Consider the following 19,130-nt stretch of genomic DNA (forward strand, 5'->3'; position numbering starts at 1 on the left):
TGACAACTGGAGACCCCTCTGCCTATTTATCTACCAGTAATATAAATCAAAATTGTCCTGGTATACTTGCTATGAAGTCTTAAATTATGCATATAGATCTGTAATACCACAGTATTTTTAATATTCAGAAATTTAGTCAACCCCTTATTTGAGGGAGTAAAAAGTAATTAAATAGCAAAAGACCAATTCAGAGCAGTTCAGTTATTGATTTGCTAAACTATGAATACATTTAGATGAAACTTACTTAGATGAGATTCTAAATAAGGACTAACTCTAGTTATTTTAAATAAGGACTGCTTTTTGAAGACTACTGCTTTGATTTAACCGGTCCAGTTACCCTCTGCATAAAATGAAGCCCATCCTGCCTCTCCTCGCTCATTTCTCTTACTCTTCTACAGCAGTTAATACACACTCCATAGACAAAATATGGTAATGCACTCTGGTTTTTGTCCGTGTGTCCCTGCATGGAGCACCTTGAGAACAGGAATGTTGTTTCAGTTTGATATTCCCAGTACAGGTACAAAGCCTGACACAAATTAAGAATTCAGTTGCTGTAAAAGATGATCTATTGGGTGGCCTACTGTATGCCAGTTCCTCTACTATGTGCTGGGGATGAAACAGTGAATTTAGAACCATCTGCTTCCCCTCTGTAATGGGAAATAAAGCAAGGCATCAGGTCCCTGCAAGCAGTGAAGATTCCATAAATATAATTTTTCACATTGACGTACCACAAAGTCAAACGGCAGCGACACAAAAATAGAAAGCCTGGTGAACTTTAATTTACACCGAAACCCATTAGAAATGTAGTGAATTTTTGGTTTACATGTAAACTTTTTTTTAGCAAACAGCTACCAACTCTCATCCACTCTTAGAAGTTATTTGGAGCGCCAAATTGACACGCATACTCAAATCGTTGCCGTTGCCGGTTTCCCATCCCCGAAGCTCGAGGCACCCAGATCCAAGCGCGCGCTAAACCCACCGGAACCCGAGCAGCCTGCGCTGCGCCCACACTCAACCGCTCCCACTCACCCGGCCCCGGCTCCCTCCTTCTCCCCACCCCTACCGAGCCCGTCCCGTCCCGTCCCACCCCTCCCCTTCCCCAGTCCCTCCCCTCCCCCTTCCCACCCCCCCTTCCCTGCCCCCTTCCCACCCTTCCTCCACCACCACCCATTTCCCCGCTCCCTAGCCCTAAACAGCCGGCCCGCCCCCTCGAAAGCACCTCCCCCTCACTAGCTCCACCCATAACGCCAGCCGCCTGTAACAGCGCCCTCTTCCCAACGCCCAAACCCTGGCTTCAAACGCCCCGCCCGATGAGCCGGAAGTGCGTCATGCTCTGGCGCCGGGGCGCTCGTTTGGCGCGCGCGCTCGGAGCTTTGGGGCCGAGCTAGCGTCTTGGATTTTCTCTTTTTTCTCCTTGCTCTTTGACTTTCTCCGGTCGCTGGTGTCTGCGATTTTCGACATGCCGTCTTCTTTGTTGGGCTCGGCGATGCCGGCCTCCACGTCGGCCGCAGCCCTGCAGGAAGCTTTGGAAAATGCGGGGCGGCTCATCGACCGTCAGTTGCAAGAAGACCGCATGTACCCGGACCTCTCCGAGCTGCTTATGGTGTCTGCCCCAAGTGAGTGATCGTTGCTCAGCCCAGAGGACTCTCGTCTGACTCCCTAAATAGGTCCTTATCCGCCGGGTGAATCGGCGAAGACATCTTGAGATCTGGGACGCTGTTTGCTGCATTTTGAAGGGCGGAAAAGAGCCCATTTTTAATTTTTTTCGTTCTCACTTTCTTCATTACAGCCACTTTGAGAGGATAGGAGTGAGGAACAAGCCCCCATTTGAAGCAGAAAGAGGCAAAGATTCCAACTTGAATGAGCTTCCAAGTGTTTATCGCTAAGACCGGATGAGGAGGATCACCTGATCCAAGTCTCATCCTTGCTAACACCTCGTATTATACTGAAGAGCATGCCAAGTTAATTTGAAAATTTACTATGTTCGCTCAAAGATATGCTTTATTAGGTATAGAGTTCGTGTAATGTGAAGTGCTGAAAGGTGGTAAAAAGAACAGCCAGTGGAATGAAGGAAGGGAACAGGGAAATCAGCAGTGATAATGGGTGAACAGGGAGGGTAAGGCAGATTTTTGTGCCAACAACAGAGAGGTGTCTGTAAAATATTCTGTTTAACGGTTTGTTTCGTTTTGGTTTTTTAGTTTGTTTGTTTAACGGTTTTAAATTAAGGCCAGGCTCCTCAAAGCATATAGAAGCACACGGGTTGCCAGAAAAAAAGTGACCCCTTTGTGAGGTGGAAATTGGATAAAAGTAGAGAAAATAAGATAAAGATTTTTGATAAGCAAGAACCAAGATGATCTAACCAGGATAGTCTGCAATGTAAACCTAGATAGCTATGACGATTTATAAAAATTCGTTAGTTGACTTAGAGAAAAGACAGAAACAATGCAAAGAGTATTTACTCCTGACAGCTTCTTACCAGTGGGCTTGTATTAAAAGAACTGAGTGGCCTGTTAGCACCTCTCATCTTGAATAGCACCACTCTCTTTGACCTTACTTCTAAAAGCAAGATGTGAAAACAGTCCATACATTCTGGTCCTCTCATCATATCTGACCCCCATCTAGCCTGTCCATCTTTACACACTGCTGCCTCTTCAGCCGAATTTCCTTTCCCTCTTCCATCCTATTCTCAACCTCCTTGTTCTAGTTATACTGAATTTAACGCGTTTTCCATAAGAAACCCCCCTTCAGGATTTCATTTTACATGTACTCTTCATCATTTCTAGAACGTTATTCTTTGCCTGACAAGCTATTCTTCCAGACTGCATTAAATATCACTTTCTCTGTGAAGGCTTTCTCAACCAGAAATAACTCTGGTGAGGTTTGTATACTCATCAGAGTTATTAATTCCATCCTTTGTGTTCCCACTGCCAGTTGTATATTTATTTATTTATTTGGCTGCGCTGGGTCTTAGTTATGGGACGGGGGATCTGCATTGCTGGGTGCAGAATCTTTAGCTGTGGCATACAGGATCTGTTCCCTGACCAGGGAGGGAACCCTTGGCCCCCCCTGCGTTGGGAGCCGGGAGTCTTAACCACTGGACCGCCAGGCAGGTCCACCCACTGCCGTTTAACATGTGCAGTGTTGTTTTAAGATTAAATGGGATGTCTGGGATTGGCTTCAAGAAACACATTAGAGAAGAAGATAGTGACTGATATATATGAAACACGTATGGGCATGTTACTGGTAATTTTTGAAGCTGGATACTCAATGCATAGGGATTGATTGCATTTGTTCTCTAGTTGTATACATTTAAAATTTTTTCACAATACATTTTAAACAGTGTTTTATATGGCAGTTTCCCCCAACATCTTTGTATTGGGTTGGCCAAAAAGTTCGTCCAGGTTTTTGGGTAAGATGTTATGGAAAAGCCTGAACGAACTTTTTGGCCAACCTAGTACTTCAGAGAGGTTGAAAAGGTGCCTGGACAAATAGGTCATCAGTCAGATCTAAAACAGCTTGTTCAGGACTAGGAAGAACAGGCAGAATAGACCAGCCTGCTCCTGCCGTTAGTGTCTGGGCTTTAGAGGAAGAAAAAGGTTGCCAGTTGAGAACACTTTATAGAGCAGTCTGACCCGCCGCCCCGCCCCCCCCCCCCCCCCCCCCGATAAAATGTTGCTTTTGTGTAACATTTTACATGCATGTAAAACAGGCATGCCTTGTTTTATTGTCCTTTGTTTTATTTTGCTTTGCAGATACTGGTTTTTGTTTTTTTTTTACACTAGGTTTGTGGCAACCCTGACTTGTCAGATAATGGTTAGCATTTTTTAGTAATACAGTATTTTTTTTAAATTAAGGTGTGTACATTGTTTTTTTAGACATAGTGCAATTGTACTTAGACTTCAGTATAAACATAACTTTTACATGCACCAAAAACCCAAAAAATTTGTGTGACTCGCCTTCTGGGGATGTTCATTTTATTGCAGTGTCCTGGAAGCAAACCCACAGTATCTCTGACCTATGTCTGTATTTATATATTGGTCTGAAGAGGGGGGTGGGGGGGTGGATACATAATGGCAAAAGGTGTGGATTCTTTTAATCTTTAAGTTTTAAGTGGGGGACTTCCCTAGTGGTGCAGTGGTTAAGAATCCGCCTGTCAGTACAGGGGACATGGGTTCGTACCCTGGGCCGGGAAGATGCCACATGCCGCAGACCAACTAAGCCTGTGCGCCACACTACTGAGCCTGCGAACTAGAGCCCATGTGCCACAACTGCTGAAGCTCGCATGCCTAGAGCAGCCACCGCAGTGAGAAGCCTGCTCACTGTGATGAAGAGTAGCCCCCGCACGCCACAACTAGAGAAAGCCAGCGCCCAGCAACGAAGACCCAATGCAGCCAAAAATAAATAAATAAATTTATTTATTTAAAAAAAATTTTAGGTAGGAAAGGAAATGCTGTTTTTTCCCAGTAGTCAGTATTTTGTCTGTCCATGAGTGGTTTTAATCTGAGAATAACAAAGTGGTTTTATAACTTTTTTCCTATTTCAGATTAGTAAAATAATAGAAAAATGCTCTAAATTATTGAAATAAACATTTCTTACAGACTAAGTCTTTGTGAAAGATAACCTTCTGTTTAGTGTTGAAACCAGTAATTGCAACCCATCTTAACACTGGAATTTCTCAGGCCTTCTTTGTGTCAAATCAGAACTACTCTATTGTCTCTATCCCTTTAGAACTACCAGATGCACAATTTTTTTTGTAGCTTGCGATACTTCTTTGTGCCCATTTGATGCTTTATTTCACTTTCTCTTTTGTAGATAATCCCAGTGTTTCTGGCATGTCAGATATGGATTACCCTCTGCAAGGACCTGGTTTGCTGTCAGTACCCAACCTGCCAGAGATCAGCTCCATCCGCAGAGTTCCTCTCCCACCTGAACTGGTTGAACAGTTCGGACGTATCCTATTACTTTGTATTTAAGTCTTTAAAATATTTAAAAATTGGTACTCTCATTATTATAATTCTAGTTTTGTGTTTAATTAGTGTATTGCATATAAGTTCATATAAGGGTTTTATTTCAGATACATTTAAGTATGTGGGTGGTTTGCCATGTGCCTAGAAAATTTCATGTAAAATTGCATGTTGAAAATTGCATCACATTTTCATTGTTTGGGGACATTGAGGAGAGTGGATTGTTTACAAGGAACTCTGCATGTTTGAATGATATATGGCAAGGTATTACTTTCCAATTAAGTGCTGTACAAGTAAGTTTTTACTACCATGCTTTTTCAGTTCAAAGACCCATGATTTTGGGGGTTTTTTTTCTTGTATTTTAAATTTTAAAAATGGGAAGTGGCTCTAAAAACGTTTAAACCAAAAACTGCCGGGTATTTCCTTCTGGAAACACCCCCCAAAAAGTTTTTGGTGTGTTTTTACACTTACTGGTGTCTTAGAATTGAAGTTTATAAGTGATTGCATTTGTAAGGACTACAGTAAGAATCTGTATCTAAAGGTATAAGAAACTTAAGTACTAGTGCTGTTTTCACAGACTTGAGAAGTTAGAGGAGTTTTCTTATCCTCTAAGATTTTATTTGTTTTTCTTAAAGTGTGGCATACCCTATAAAAGGACTATACTTATAGTCATGTGCTAGGAATCTTCTATAAAAATCGATCTGTAACTCTCATAATAAAGACATCAAGATGCTATATAAAAATTTAATCTGAGACTTTTAAAAGTATGTTAATCTGCTTTCGGTGATAGGGCTTCATATTTCAATACAGTGTGATCTAGAAAAAGAAAAATGAAAAATTAGGGAAAATGCTTGTAAAATAAATAGAAAAACTAGTAAAATCTAATCAATATTTTCCCTAAAATTTTCATTGTTTCTCTGAGACTTTGTAAAATAGTGTTATTAAATATATAATAGGCCTTATCATATACTCTACCTTTGCTTAGTTTCTTAATATTCTTTAATTTTCTGACAGTACTGTACGAGAAGTATTTCCTTTAATTAGGAAATTATTATGTTTCCACAGTTGTTTCATTGTCTTATAATTACAGAAGTAATTCTTTGTCTATTTTTCAATTTATATGAGACTTGTAGATTGTCACCTGGCTATGACTTTAGCATGCCAAGTGTTTTTTGGTTTTTTGTTGGTTTTTTTTTGTTATTGTTTTAATCACTCTTTTATACCATTGGAAAAACTGGTACAATAAGACAGTTTTTAATGTCAAAGTTCAGTGGTATTACTCAGAATCGATATTTTTTTAAGTTAATAATGGCAGAAACATTACATTTGTTATTTCAAGTACATTTTAAATGGTCATATAGCATTTAGAAATTAGAAATTGTAAGTATTTGTCATACACTATGGCTTTCATTAAACTCATTGGAAATAAAGCTATTTCATTTGCTCTTTCTATTGAAGAGTAAATAGGGCATGATTTTTTTAGTCATACATTTTAAATCAAAATCTTTTGAAACCAGTGTAAGAAGGATGAGATTGAAATCTTTCTACCTTACATCCACACCACCTCAGATATGCAGTGTAACTGCATGATGGGCGTGTTCCCTCCAATCAGTAGAGCTTGGCTCACAATTGACAGTGACATATTCATGTGGAACTACGAAGATGGGTATGTATTTATGGCTGGTTTGCTTTAGCATGATTAGAATTTAAAGTATTGCAACTAGTATTCTACTCATTAGAAGCTGCCTGGTTTATCTTTCATTCTTTTAACATCTGGGTCAGTGCTTCTCAGTATACATACCAACCTGGGGATCGGGTTAAAATGTGGATTATGTTATAGTCATTCTGAGTAAGGCTTAGGAGTCTGCATTTGTAACAAGCTCCTAGGTGATGCTGGGAATCTGGGTACCACTCTGAGTAGCAATAATCTTATTTCCCAAACTCTTATCCTGTAGTAAAGATAGTCTATCAGTAATTCTTTTAAAAATGGTTTGACATTTTTAAAGACCTCTGTTTTCCCTGCATATCTGTGGAGTGGGAGGATGTTAGTTTATTGAAGTATCTTAACAATTTTTTGGGCTTGACTTTCTGTAAATTAAATGTACATAAAAGAGTCTGAGTGAAAGCCGAAGGCGTTCTTGCTTAAATAAAGTTTATTGATATGATGATCTTACTTTTGGCTATTTGGAGAAAAGTTTTGCCTTCCAGTTCTCCATCATATAATCTTTAAGTGAGTGGTGAGATAACCAGAGGAAGGCCCATATGTATACTTAAGATGTTACTCTCCTTCCTGAGTAATTAACATACTTGTTAGAAACACACACAGTGTCACTGAATCAAATTGACACTATATGAGAACTTGTAGCTTAAACCATTTTTGTTTGCTAGGTTTTTTTCTTTTTTTCAGTTAGAACTTTTCCTAGATATTTTTATTGTTGAAATGGTAAATAGTCATAATAGCAGTGATAAAAGATTGTGATTGTTCTTCATGTATCATGAACATTGCCACAGTTTGTCTTATTACACATACCATATTCATTTTTATACTAAAGAATGGAACCTCTTCATTTAGGCATTAATCTCTTCAGGAAAACTTAATGCATACAAAACAGATAAATGTGAGAATAATTTTGTTAAAAGGGGTTTTCACTTTAATGAAAATCTTTATATTGCCATTGACATCTGACATACTCATTTAGCAACCATGTTGAGCTTATCAGGTATCAGACACTGTTTCGTGCTTGAAGAGTATTGAATAAAATAGGCATAGTCCCTGCCCACATGGAAAGATTGGTTCAACCCTATTGTGTGTTCAAACTGATTTAAAGAAATATTGTTTGAATATTGTGTTTATTGAAAAAAATCAAGGCACAGGTATTGGATATAAATCTTTACTTCCCAAATTCAATTCTGCAGAAACCTCAGGCTTAATTTCAATTATTCCATTAGATTTCTATTTTAAATCCTAATTCTATCTGGATGATAGAAACATAATCTCATTCTGTTCACTGTTCTCTAATCCCCAGCTTTCCCAGTATTGATCTTAGTTTCTGTGGGCTGTGTCAGTTGTTGAAGGAGCCTGTATAATTCCACAGTATGGGAGAATGCAGAGACCTGGCCCCACATAAGTTGCCATTTAGGTGTTTTCTTTCTGTTTGGCCCTTGGCAGGACAACCTGAAATTTTCCTCAAAGTCTGGATCATATTTTTTTTCTTGGTATTTATCCTACTTGGTGTTCTCTGAGCTTCTTGGATCTTGGTTTGATGTCTTTGTTACTTTTGGAAACATTTTCAGCCATTGTCTTAAAGTATTTGTTCTGCCCTGTTCTCTTCCTTTCTCTGCTCCCCGCCCCCACCAGATTTGTTACACTTTTGTTAGACTGTTTGATGTTATCCAGCAGACTTTGGATGCTTTTGTTTGGTTTTTTGTTTCTCTACTCTTTTTCTCTTTTTATTTCAACTTGGACAATTTCTCTTGACCTCTAACTTCAGATTTACTGATTCTTTGGTCAAGTCTACTGAAAAACCCATACAAGACATTTTTTGTTATGTGCTTTTTATTTCTAACATTTTCACTGGTTTATTTCTAATTTTGATCTCTCTGCTGAAATTCCTTAGGTGTTTAGGCATATTGCTCATCATTTTTATTAGAGCCTATACTATACTGATCATATTTATTTTAAACATCCTGTCAGATAGTTCGGACATTTGATGCTGGTTCTGTTGATTGCTTTGTTTCTTGACAGTGGTGCTTTTTTTTTTTTTTTTTTTGCTTGCTTGCTTTTTTGCTCGTGTTTTGTTCCTCAAGGCCACATATCATGTATACTGCAGGGGTCCCCAACCCCTGGGCCACAGACCTGTATGGTCTGCGGCCTGTTAGGAACCGGCCGCGCAGCAGGAAGTGCGCGGTGGGGGAATGAACAGAGCTTCATCTGCTGCTCCCCATCACTTGAATTACCGCCTGAACTAGTCCCCCCACCAAATCTGTGGGAAAATTGTCTTCCATGAAACTGGTCCCTGGTGCCAAAAAGGTTGGGGGCCGCTTGTGTATAGGACAGTGAATAGTGCAGTGAACAGTCTTAGAAATGGGCATGTCTCTTCCTTTGCTAGAGCCTAGCAGGTAGGCCTTTGTTGTGGGGGAGTTGACTTTTTCCAAGTCAGGAGTTAAGGCAGGTTTGGTTTTGTTGTTGTAGTGCTTCCCCTCAGTGGACCACAAGTGTCAGATTCCTTTAGAATTACTTTGCACTTAAGGTACAGATTGGGTTGCTGGAATTTTTGTCAGTGTTCCTGTTTCTCCCCCAGCTATAGGCTTTCCCTGTGAGCCTGTTCTTCTGTTCTTCTGAGAGGGTCCTCCTGCCCCTGCCCCAGCAGCAGGTTCCTGTTACTTGGACTTGCAGCTTGCAGGGGGCGGGGGGGGGGGGGCAGGTGTTGAAATAGGAACCAGCATTCCCCTTTGTCATGGTTTATGGTTAGCCTTAGGCAGGCCTGTATGTCTGGGTCTTGGAACTGAAACAGTTCTGTTTGCTGGTTCATTATATTCTATAGTCTTAAAGAGTATTATAAGATAAAACTTTTTCGTTATATATGTAACTTTTTTTTCTTCAATTGTTGACAGAGGAGACCTTGCCTATTTTGATGGACTTAGTGAGACTATTCTTGCTGTGGGGCTTGTGAAACCAAAAGCTGGTAAGGAAAAAAATATAAAGATTAAATTATGTTTGTTTATGCTTAGATTCCAAATGTTTTAGGACTCAGTGATATCATATTTTAACTAATTAAATTTCATATGGAAGTTTTGTTCTGAATTACTTCTAATTAGAAACATAAAAAGTGATTTGGAATATGTAACAATTTACTCACTTTATGGTATAAGTGAGTCTGCCTTTAAAATTGTTAACCTATAATTCTTGAATTTTATCTTGCTTTTTGCTAATCTTTCTTGATATACCTGAAGTTTTCTGCATTATACATTTTGCACTAATTATTGAATTCAATACAAAAAACCATTTTTGTCTCTGTATTTTTTTAGACCTGATAGCCCATGGAAGTGAGGAAAGAGTTGAGAATAAATCCTAGGAGAAGTCACAAGCATTGTTTAACTTACAGTGTCAGCTTCAGTACACTAGAGCTTTTATCATAGCTACTGACAAGCAGAATTGATTGATTTAAATCTAATATATATCCTTTGAATACAGCTTCCTACAAGAGGAAATAATAGATGAAATTTACTTATTTACACAACCTAAATAGGAATTTTGAAGGTCACAGCCATTTTTAAATTATACTGATTCACATGAATATAAACATGAAGTTTTTATACACTGTTTTCATGTGATTGCGTTGGAAATTTATTTCCTTTACATAGATTTTAAAGCGATCTTTGCGCTGCTCTATGTTTCTGTATCTTGTTTCTTAATTTAAAAGTTTATTCATGTAAAAATCAGCAGCTGTTCCTGCCCTCTGTTGTAATAAGTATTAATTGTCCATCTAAAACAGCAAAATATCTTTGATAAGTTTTCATAAAGTTCAAGCTTTTTAAATCAAATCTTGAAATATCAGGTACGTTTTGAGGTCATTAAATAGAAAGTCTGTGCCTTCAGCTTTATTAACTTGAGCCTTGAAACACAAAATTGTGGTCTTTGTGCACCTTGGTATTCATCAGTGAAAGTAACACCAAGTGATAATAGAAGCTTTGTTGTATTTTCTGACATTTAACATTTAAATCTATACATGTAAAGAGATGTCCATTATCATAATTTAAGATCTGTTTCCTTTTATTCTTATCAGTGACACTACGTTTGGATGTTATAACATGGAGAGAGTGGTAGTTATACACCGCATCTCATACCACTCCATACTTTTTAAAGTTAAATGATACCTTAGCATGAATTAACATTTAAGAATTTTTGTGCTTGGTTTAATGCTCCCTCTGAAACTGTAAATTATCTGGTTTTGATACATAAACTCATTTGACCTATAAACTCATTTCTATGTGTCTGTGAATTTGACTATTCCAGGAGCTTCATATAAGTGGAATTATATAGTATTATCTTTTTGTGACTGGCTTATTTCACTTAATATGATGTCCTCAAGATTCATGCCTATTGTAGCATGTCAGAATTTCCTTTTTTTTTTTTTTTTAGGCCTAATAATATTCCACTGTATATACATACCACATTTTGTTTATCCATTTATCTCTTGATGGTAGCTTGAGATGTTTCCACCATTTGGTTATTGTGAATAATGCTATGAACATGAGTATACAAATAGAAATTTTTATATTTTAATAAACCTAAACTGTTCTGTAATGTAACTGATTTTAAATGTCATTAAACACTGAAGTGTTTGTTTCTAAGATTTTTTTGTTTTATTTTACTGTTATTTAAATGATCATAGGTAGTAATGTTTTAGCATCAACATTAACTAAATTAGGTTCACACATTTCACATACTAGGTAATCCATAGCTCATATTAAAGGTAACCATATTCTGTTAATGCTTAAATGCTGGGTGTTTTCCAGAAAATAGTCCCTAACTCATATTTACTTTATTTTAGGCATCTTTCAGCCTCACGTACGACACCTGCTGGTTTTGGCAACCCCTGTGGATATAGTGATTCTTGGACTCAGCTATACTAATTTGCAAACAGGTATAGCAACCCACGTGTTGTATTTTTTAAAATAAAAATATGTTGTCCAATTTAATATTATAATTGAAAACTAACTTTTCTCACTAAGTTAACTTTCTGGGCTGTTTTCTCATAGGAAAATAATACTTCTCTATAGCTATGGTATCTTTCAGGTTAGTAACTCCACCAAAAAAATTATTTTGGATATATTTACCATATTAACGTACATTTCTTGAATGTCCAGTACAAAGGAAGGGTAGCAGAAGAGAAATAGTTGCCACTAGTAATTTTTCAATAATGCCTTCAATTTCTTTGTTTTTAATTTTTTGAATAGCCACTTTACCATTTGGAACACTGAAATATACATTATTTTTTCCCTTAAAGAAAGAAGCCATCAATTAATTTATTAAAAGCACAGCTAGTGGTTTATTTTTCATTCTAGCAATGTTTTAGGTAAAATATTGAATTTCAGAGACTCTAATGATTTTGGGGAGGGTAGGGAGAAAAAAAGAAAAAAAATTAATGATTATTACTACCACGTCCCTAGGCTTTTTTCCAAAGTTTAATACTTTGGGTTAGTTTTTTTATTTGATGTTTTACTATGTCATATATATATGTGTGTGTGTGTGTGTGTGTGCATGCATATTTTACATTTGTTATATATACATACTGTAGGTTCTATTTAACATGAATTATAAAATTGTTCATATCAGACTTTTTATAGTAATTTTAAAATGTATGTTGTACATTTTTTGAAATTTTTGAGCATATCGAATTCAGTAAGAATATCAATTCTGAAGATGATACAGTGATTGTTTTAAACTTTTAAAAACTCGTAAAGTGATTCCTATATCCTTTCTTTTAAAAAACATAGGTTCTGGAGTTCTCAATGACAGTATGTGTGGTGGAATGCAGTTGCTTCCAGATCCTTTATATTCTCTTCCTACTGATAATACTTACCTTTTAACAATAACTTCCACCGATAATGGAAGAATTTTCTTGGCTGGAAAGGATGGCTGTTTATATGAAGTAGCATATCAAGTAAGTCTGGCATTTGTAAACATTTTCTTTTTCCTCCCCCTTGATGGAGTACAGGTAGATAAGCTTTTGTCTTTATTTTCTAATTATATAAGCACATTAATATATTCTTATGGAAAGTAACAGCCATTGTCAGTTCTGTGTATGTCCTTGTAGAACATGATACATACATTTTTAAATACCTATAAAGATGTCTTTAAATATCTATACATATGTATTTATATGTGTGTGTGTAAGTGTACTTCTATGTATGTAAGTTTTTACTTGGATTATTGCCTATGTTTTTTTTTTAAATAAATTTATTTATTCATTTATTTATTTACTTTTTGGTTGCATCGGGTCTTTGTTGCTGCACGCGGGCTTTCTCTAGTTGTGGTAAACGGGGGCTACTCTTCATTGCGGTGCATGGGCTTCTCAGTACAGTGGCTTCTCTTGTTGCGGAGCACGGGCTCTAGGCACACAGGCTTCAGTAGTTGCAGCACATGGACTCAGTAGTTGTGGCCCGAGGGCTCTAGAGCACAGGCTCAGTAGTTGTGGTGCATTGGGCTTAGTTGCTCAGCGGCATGTGGGATCTTCCTGGCCCAGGGATCGAACTCGTCTCCCCTGTATTGGCAGGCAAATTCTTAACCACTGCATCACCAGGGAAGTCCTATTGCTTATGTTTTGTTTCTTTTTTTTTTCCCCCCAAGCAGTGTGGCTTGCAAGATTTTAGTTCCCCAACCAGGGACTGAAACGGGCCCCCGCAGTGACAAGTTCTGAGTCCTAACCTCTGGACCACCAGGGAGTTCCCCATAATTGGCCTTTTTCATTTAACTGTGTCTTAAAAGTCTTTCCTTGTCAGTATCTGGTGGATAACTATATGTTATGTTTTGTGATAGCTGCATGATTGTCCGTAAAATGGTTGTACATGATTTATTTAACAACCCCTTTCTTGATGGACTTCTAGGTTTTTATTATACTTTTCACCAATAATGGTGTAATAAGTGTTCTTTTGCGAGCCTCCTTGTGCTCCTTTATGGACATTTTCTAGTGTGGAGACTTAGAATTCTAATAGTTGTGTTATATATGTGTGTATTTTTTTTTTATTTTTTTTATTTTTTTGGGGGTACACCAAGTTCAATCATCTGTTTTTATACACATATCTCCGTATTCCCTCCCTTTCTTGACTTCCCCCCCTCGAGTCCCCCCTCCCCCACCCCAGTCCTCCAAGGCATCTTGCATCCTTGAGTTGGACTCCCTTTGTTATACAACAACTTCCCACTGACTATCTATTTTACAGTTGGGTTTTCTTTTTTTGGGGGGGGGGGGTACATCAAGTTCAATCATCTGTTTTTATACACATATCCCCGTATTCCCTCCCTTCCTTGACTCCCCCCCCTCAAGTCCCCTCCACCCTCCCCGCCCCAGTCCTCTAAGGCATCTTCCATCCTCGAGTTGGACTCCCTTTGTTATACAACAACTTCCCACTGACTATCTATTTTACAGTTGGTAGTATATATATGTCTGTGCTACTCTCTCACTTCGTCTCAGCTTCCCCTTCACCCCCCGCCCCCTCCCAAACCTCGAGTCCTCCAGTCCATTCTCTGTATCTGCGTCCTTGTTCTTGTCACTGAGTTCATCAGTACCATTTTTAGATTCCGTATATGTGAGTTAGCATACAATATTTGTCTTTCTCTTTCTGACTTACTTCACTCTGTATGACAGACTGTAGGTCTATCCACCTCATTACATATAGCTCCATCTCATCCCTTTTTATAGCTGAGTAATATTCCATTGTATATATATGTCACATCTTCTGTATCCATTCATTTGTTGATGGGCATTTTGGTTGCTTCCATGTCCTGGCTATTGTAAATAGTGCTGCAATAAACATTATGGTACAAGTTTCTTTTGGGATTATGGTTTTCTTTGGGTATATGCCCAGGAGTGGGATTACTGGATCATATGGTAGTTCTATTTGTAGTTTTTTAAGGAACCTCCAAATTGTTTTCCATAGTGGCTGTACCAACTTACATTCCCACCAACAGTGCAGGAGAGTTCCCTTTTCTCCACACCCTCTCCAACATTTGTTGTTTCCAGACTTTGTGATGATGGCCATTCTGATTGGTGTGAGGTGATACCTCATTGTGGCTTTGACTTGCATTTCTCTGATGATGAGTGATGTTGAGCATCTTTTCATGTGTTTGTTGGCCATCTGTATGTCTTCTTTGGAGAAATGTCTATGTAGGTCTTCTGCCCATTTGTGGATTGGGTTATTTGCTTTTTTGGTATTAAGCTTCATGAGCTGCTTGTATATTTTGAAGGTTAATCCTTTGTGCGTTGTTTCATAGGCAACTATTTTTTCGCATTCTGAGGGTTGCCTTTTAGTCTTGTTTATGGTTTCTTTTGCTGTGCAAAAGCTTTTAAGTTTCATGAGGTCCCATTTGTTTATTCTTGATTTTATTTCCATGATTCTAGGAGGTGGGTTATATGTGTGTATTTAAAATTGTACTTTATATTTTTAGTTTTCCCTCTTAAGAGTTTTAGACTCTTAGCAGACATCTATGGTTGTATCCCTCCTTTCCCTCCCTTCTTCACTCTCACTAATACTGGTACTTTCAAACTTATTAATTTTGACCAGTCAGAGAGAAGAAAATTGTTTTTTTTAATTACTAGTTGAATTGAGCATCTTTTCATGTATTTATTGGTCATTTGTGTTTACTCTGAGATGTCTCTATCCTTTGCCTCCCCAGAATGGGGGGTGGGGCGTGGAGGGGTGGTTCCCCCTTACTGTATTGTTGTCTTTTTCGTAAGGTAAACAGTAGGAAACTGATAAGACAAATATTCTCATAGTCACACAGCTAATTAGTGGCAGAGACAGAATTAGAACTGAGGTTAGCTTTTTATGTTACATTGTATCTCTTTCTTACCTAATTTCTCTTGGTTTTGTTCACTACCAAAAAAAAAGGTTTTCTGGTAGATTTAAGTATTGCAAAACTTGGTCATTGAGGGGCAGGCTGTAAATTATGGTAGTGGCTACTATTTTTTAAATTTCCTTTTAGCAGTAGTGGAAAGAGATAAAAATACCTCTATCCTATGTACTTTTTTTTTTTTGACTGTGCGGGGTCTTAGTTGTGGCGCTCAGGGTCTTCGTTGCTGTGTGCAGAATCTTTGTTGCAGCATTCGGGATCTTTTAGTTGCAGCATGCATGTAGCACCTAGTTACCTGATGGGGGATCAAACCTTGGTCCCCTGCCCTGGGAGCACAGAGTCAGCCACTGGACCACCAGGGAAGTCCCTCCTATATACTTTTGACACATAAGCTATGCTTATTATTTCCTTACTGCTTTTAAATAGGCATTTTTAAGATAATTGAAATGAGTTCACTAACATACCATACTGGGGTTGCTGGAATAAACATAGCTTATTTCATTGAGAGAGTGATTTGATTTTAGTTAAATATATTTTCTATTTTTAATTATAGGACTAAACAGTACTTCTCATTACTTATTTTCAAGTACTGTGTCTTACTTTATTTACAATTATTGGTATTTTACTAAAATTTGAGAATGTTTATAAACATGGATATATAATAGTTACTGTGATGGAGGTACCTACATTTACAAGTCTTCTCTCTCAATTTTTTCTTTTAAGGCAGAAGCGGGTTGGTTTAGCCAGAGGTGTAGGAAAATAAACCACTCAAAGAGTGCACTTTCTTTTCTTGTTCCTTCATTACTACAGTTCACATTCTCAGAAGATGGTGAGTAGAAAACAAATTTGTCAAACAAAATTTTAACAAATCATAGACCTAACATTTTCTTCAGAAATTCACATTCCTAAATTGAAAGTTTCTTATTAAATACCGTTTGTTATATATTCATATGATCTTTTAAAGGAAGAAGGGATGATAAAACATAGAGACAGCATGAGTTTTATTCCCAAGTTTCTATAAATGTAGCATCACAGAACATGTGTCTACAACAGCTATATATACTTAAACCAAGCACGTCTGTGTACGTGAGAGAGGTAGACATTCAGACATTTAATACGTGTTTTGCCTGGTCTGAAAGAAATTCCCAGTATAAAATGAATATATCTGAGTTTTTACTAAACTGAGAGATTTAGGCAGGTGAAGTAATTTTAAAATGCTTCGGTAAAATAAGATAAATGTATCTAAAAATATTAATATGACTGAATTTTTAAATTTTCTTTTACACATTGAATCATTAAACTAAACTGGAAGTTTCTTGAAGGAATGGACCACGTATAATTTTTTTGTGTTTCTAGCACATAGGAAGCATTTGTTAATTGTTTGTTGAATGAAGGAATAATTTGGAACTTGTTTTTGATTTGGCTTAAAATTAATTTAGAGGACAGAATAACTTATTTGTGATGCTCTTAACCCAGACACAGTATTTGATGTTTGCTTTTTTTCACGTGTTGTGTGACCTGAACGCTTCTTGGGTTTTGTCCTTGTGCGACTATCCTAAGACTTACCTACCAAACAAAAGGAAAGCCCTGAATGTAAATCAGCAATTTTAATTTGTTGTAAGCAGCTACTGTGTTTGATTTGTTAACCTCTGGGGTTTTGTTTTTCTTCTTTTGACTTGTTTTTAGATCCTATTGTTCAAATTGCAATTGATAATTCAAGAAATATTTTATATACACGATCCGAGAAAGGAGTCATCCAGGTAAGTATTAATATTATACCACTAGGTAAGAGGGCAGAGCCTCCCTGTTTTTAAGAAAGAAGATGTACTCACTCTTAGGCTTTTCCTATGAACTGTGTGCTTTAAAAACAAACAAACAGGTGTACCCCCCCCAAAAAAAAATTAAATTAAAAAAAAAAAAAAAAACAAACAGAAAAACCCGAACCACTTCTTAGGGCCCCCTTTTTATGAAATTGTAAATCTCTGCGTGTTTTCATACCCATGTGAAGTACCAAGATTAATGGATCCCTAAAAAGGAAAAGTTTATTTAATAAAAGTTTATTTAAAAGGTTATTTTATAAAACATATACAGTTTACAATCATGTTAAGTAGGTATATTTTTTATTCACAGGTGTATGATTTGGGCCATGATGGACAAGGAATGAATAGAGTTGCCTCAGTATCACAGAATTCTATCGTCTCTGCTGCTGGAAACATTGCTAGGTAACGTAATAATTTACTGTCAGACATTTCTTTTGTAGGCATAATTATATTATTTATACGCAGTATACTAAAATTATTCCCACCTCAAAATGTCTCTAAAAACTAAGGAATGTTGAAGGAGATGACATCATAGATTATGTTTGAAATAGTTGCTAGAGATGCTTCCTTTTAGTCTTATGTTGGATGTTTGAAACATAAGGCAGACTGGTGTTACGGTGTAAAGAGCAGCTTGACCTGTGTTTTTCCTTGGAGTTTTAAATTATGCTCTAAGTGGTCTGTGCGGGCATGACAGGTTTTATGACTAGCAAACCACAAGTCTCAAAGTTTCCCCTTTTGTACCACCCTTTTAACAGGCCTACATGGTAGTTTCGTTGGTCTGATAATTGACACAGGTACCGTTTGGAATACAGAATTTCACAGTTGTATTATCCTCACTGTATTTTTAAAGAAACTGAAACTAAGGGGTGTTATGATTTGCCTGAGGTCTAACTCCTTTTTTTAAAAAATAAATTTATTTATTTATTTACTTATTTATTTATGGCTGCATGGGGGTCTTCATTGCTGCGCGGGCTTTCTCTAGTTGCGGCGAGCAGGGGCTGCTCTTCACTGCAGTGCACTGACTTCTCATTGCAGTGGCTTCTCTTGTTGGTGAGCATGGGCTCTAGGCACGCAGGCTTCAGTAGTTGCAGCACACTGGCTCAGTAGTTGTGGCTCGAGGGCTCTAGAGCGCAGGCTCAGTATTTATGGTGTATGGGCTCGGTTGCTCTGCGGCATGTGGGATCTTCCCAGATGAGGGCTTGAACGCTTGTCCCCTGCATTGGCAGGTGGACTCCCAACCACTGCACCACCAAGGAAGTCCCAAGTCTAAGTCCTAAATAAGTGCTGCGATCCAGCCTAAAAGCCAAGTCTTCAGACACTATACATTGCTGTTTGCATATGTCATAAGTGACTTAGCTGCAGAAATTCTGTTCACCTAACAAAGACCTCAGGTTTTCAGCTTCTGTTGTCTATGTGCCTGGGGCACTGCTGCAATCAGATAACCTAGTGATAACATATGTTTTCCTTGGTCTTCAATGACCAAAAGATTCTCAAGGAAGACAATTTGAAACAAAGTTTCCTTTTTCTTCTCCTAACATTTTGGGGGAGATTTTTTCATTCACAGAAAAATGAAAAGAATAGCACGATAAAATCTGATATACTATTTATCTAAATTCACCAGTTGTTAACATTTTGCCTTACTTGCTCTTATGAGTTGAAAGTAAGTTGCAGACATGATGACTTTCACCCTTAAATCCTTCGGTTTCCATCTCCTAAGCTCTTATATACTGCATTATTATTACCACATCTAGAAGAGTTAATAATTTTGTAATG

At 37.6% G+C, this 19,130-nt stretch overlaps 1 protein-coding gene across 3 annotated transcripts in view; it reads left to right on the forward strand.

The window, feature by feature from the left end:
• Positions 1 to 1,336: 1,336 nt before the first annotated feature.
• NUP155 (nucleoporin 155) overlaps positions 1,337 to 19,130 on the forward strand; it is a 70,394-nt gene continuing 52,600 nt past the window's right edge. For 2 of the 3 annotated variants that reach the window (XM_057708975.1, XM_057708977.1), the window contains exons 1-9: positions 1,337 to 1,616; positions 4,813 to 4,950; positions 6,534 to 6,630; positions 9,579 to 9,649; positions 11,519 to 11,611; positions 12,465 to 12,631; positions 16,261 to 16,366; positions 17,224 to 17,297; positions 17,668 to 17,759. In XM_057708975.1, the coding sequence (XP_057564958.1) occupies positions 1,460 to 1,616; positions 4,813 to 4,950; positions 6,534 to 6,630; positions 9,579 to 9,649; positions 11,519 to 11,611; positions 12,465 to 12,631; positions 16,261 to 16,366; positions 17,224 to 17,297; positions 17,668 to 17,759 (995 nt within the window). In that variant the 5' untranslated portion in view covers positions 1,337 to 1,459. Of the gene's footprint in view, positions 1,617 to 1,789; positions 2,009 to 4,812; positions 4,951 to 6,533; positions 6,631 to 9,578; positions 9,650 to 11,518; positions 11,612 to 12,464; positions 12,632 to 16,260; positions 16,367 to 17,223; positions 17,298 to 17,667; positions 17,760 to 19,130 lie in introns of all 3 variants that reach the window. The other variant, XM_057708976.1, reaches the window with a different exon arrangement.

This window comes from Hippopotamus amphibius, chromosome 15 (assembly GCF_030028045.1).
Source record: "Hippopotamus amphibius kiboko isolate mHipAmp2 chromosome 15, mHipAmp2.hap2, whole genome shotgun sequence".
Lineage (NCBI taxonomy): Eukaryota > Metazoa > Chordata > Mammalia > Artiodactyla > Hippopotamidae > Hippopotamus > Hippopotamus amphibius.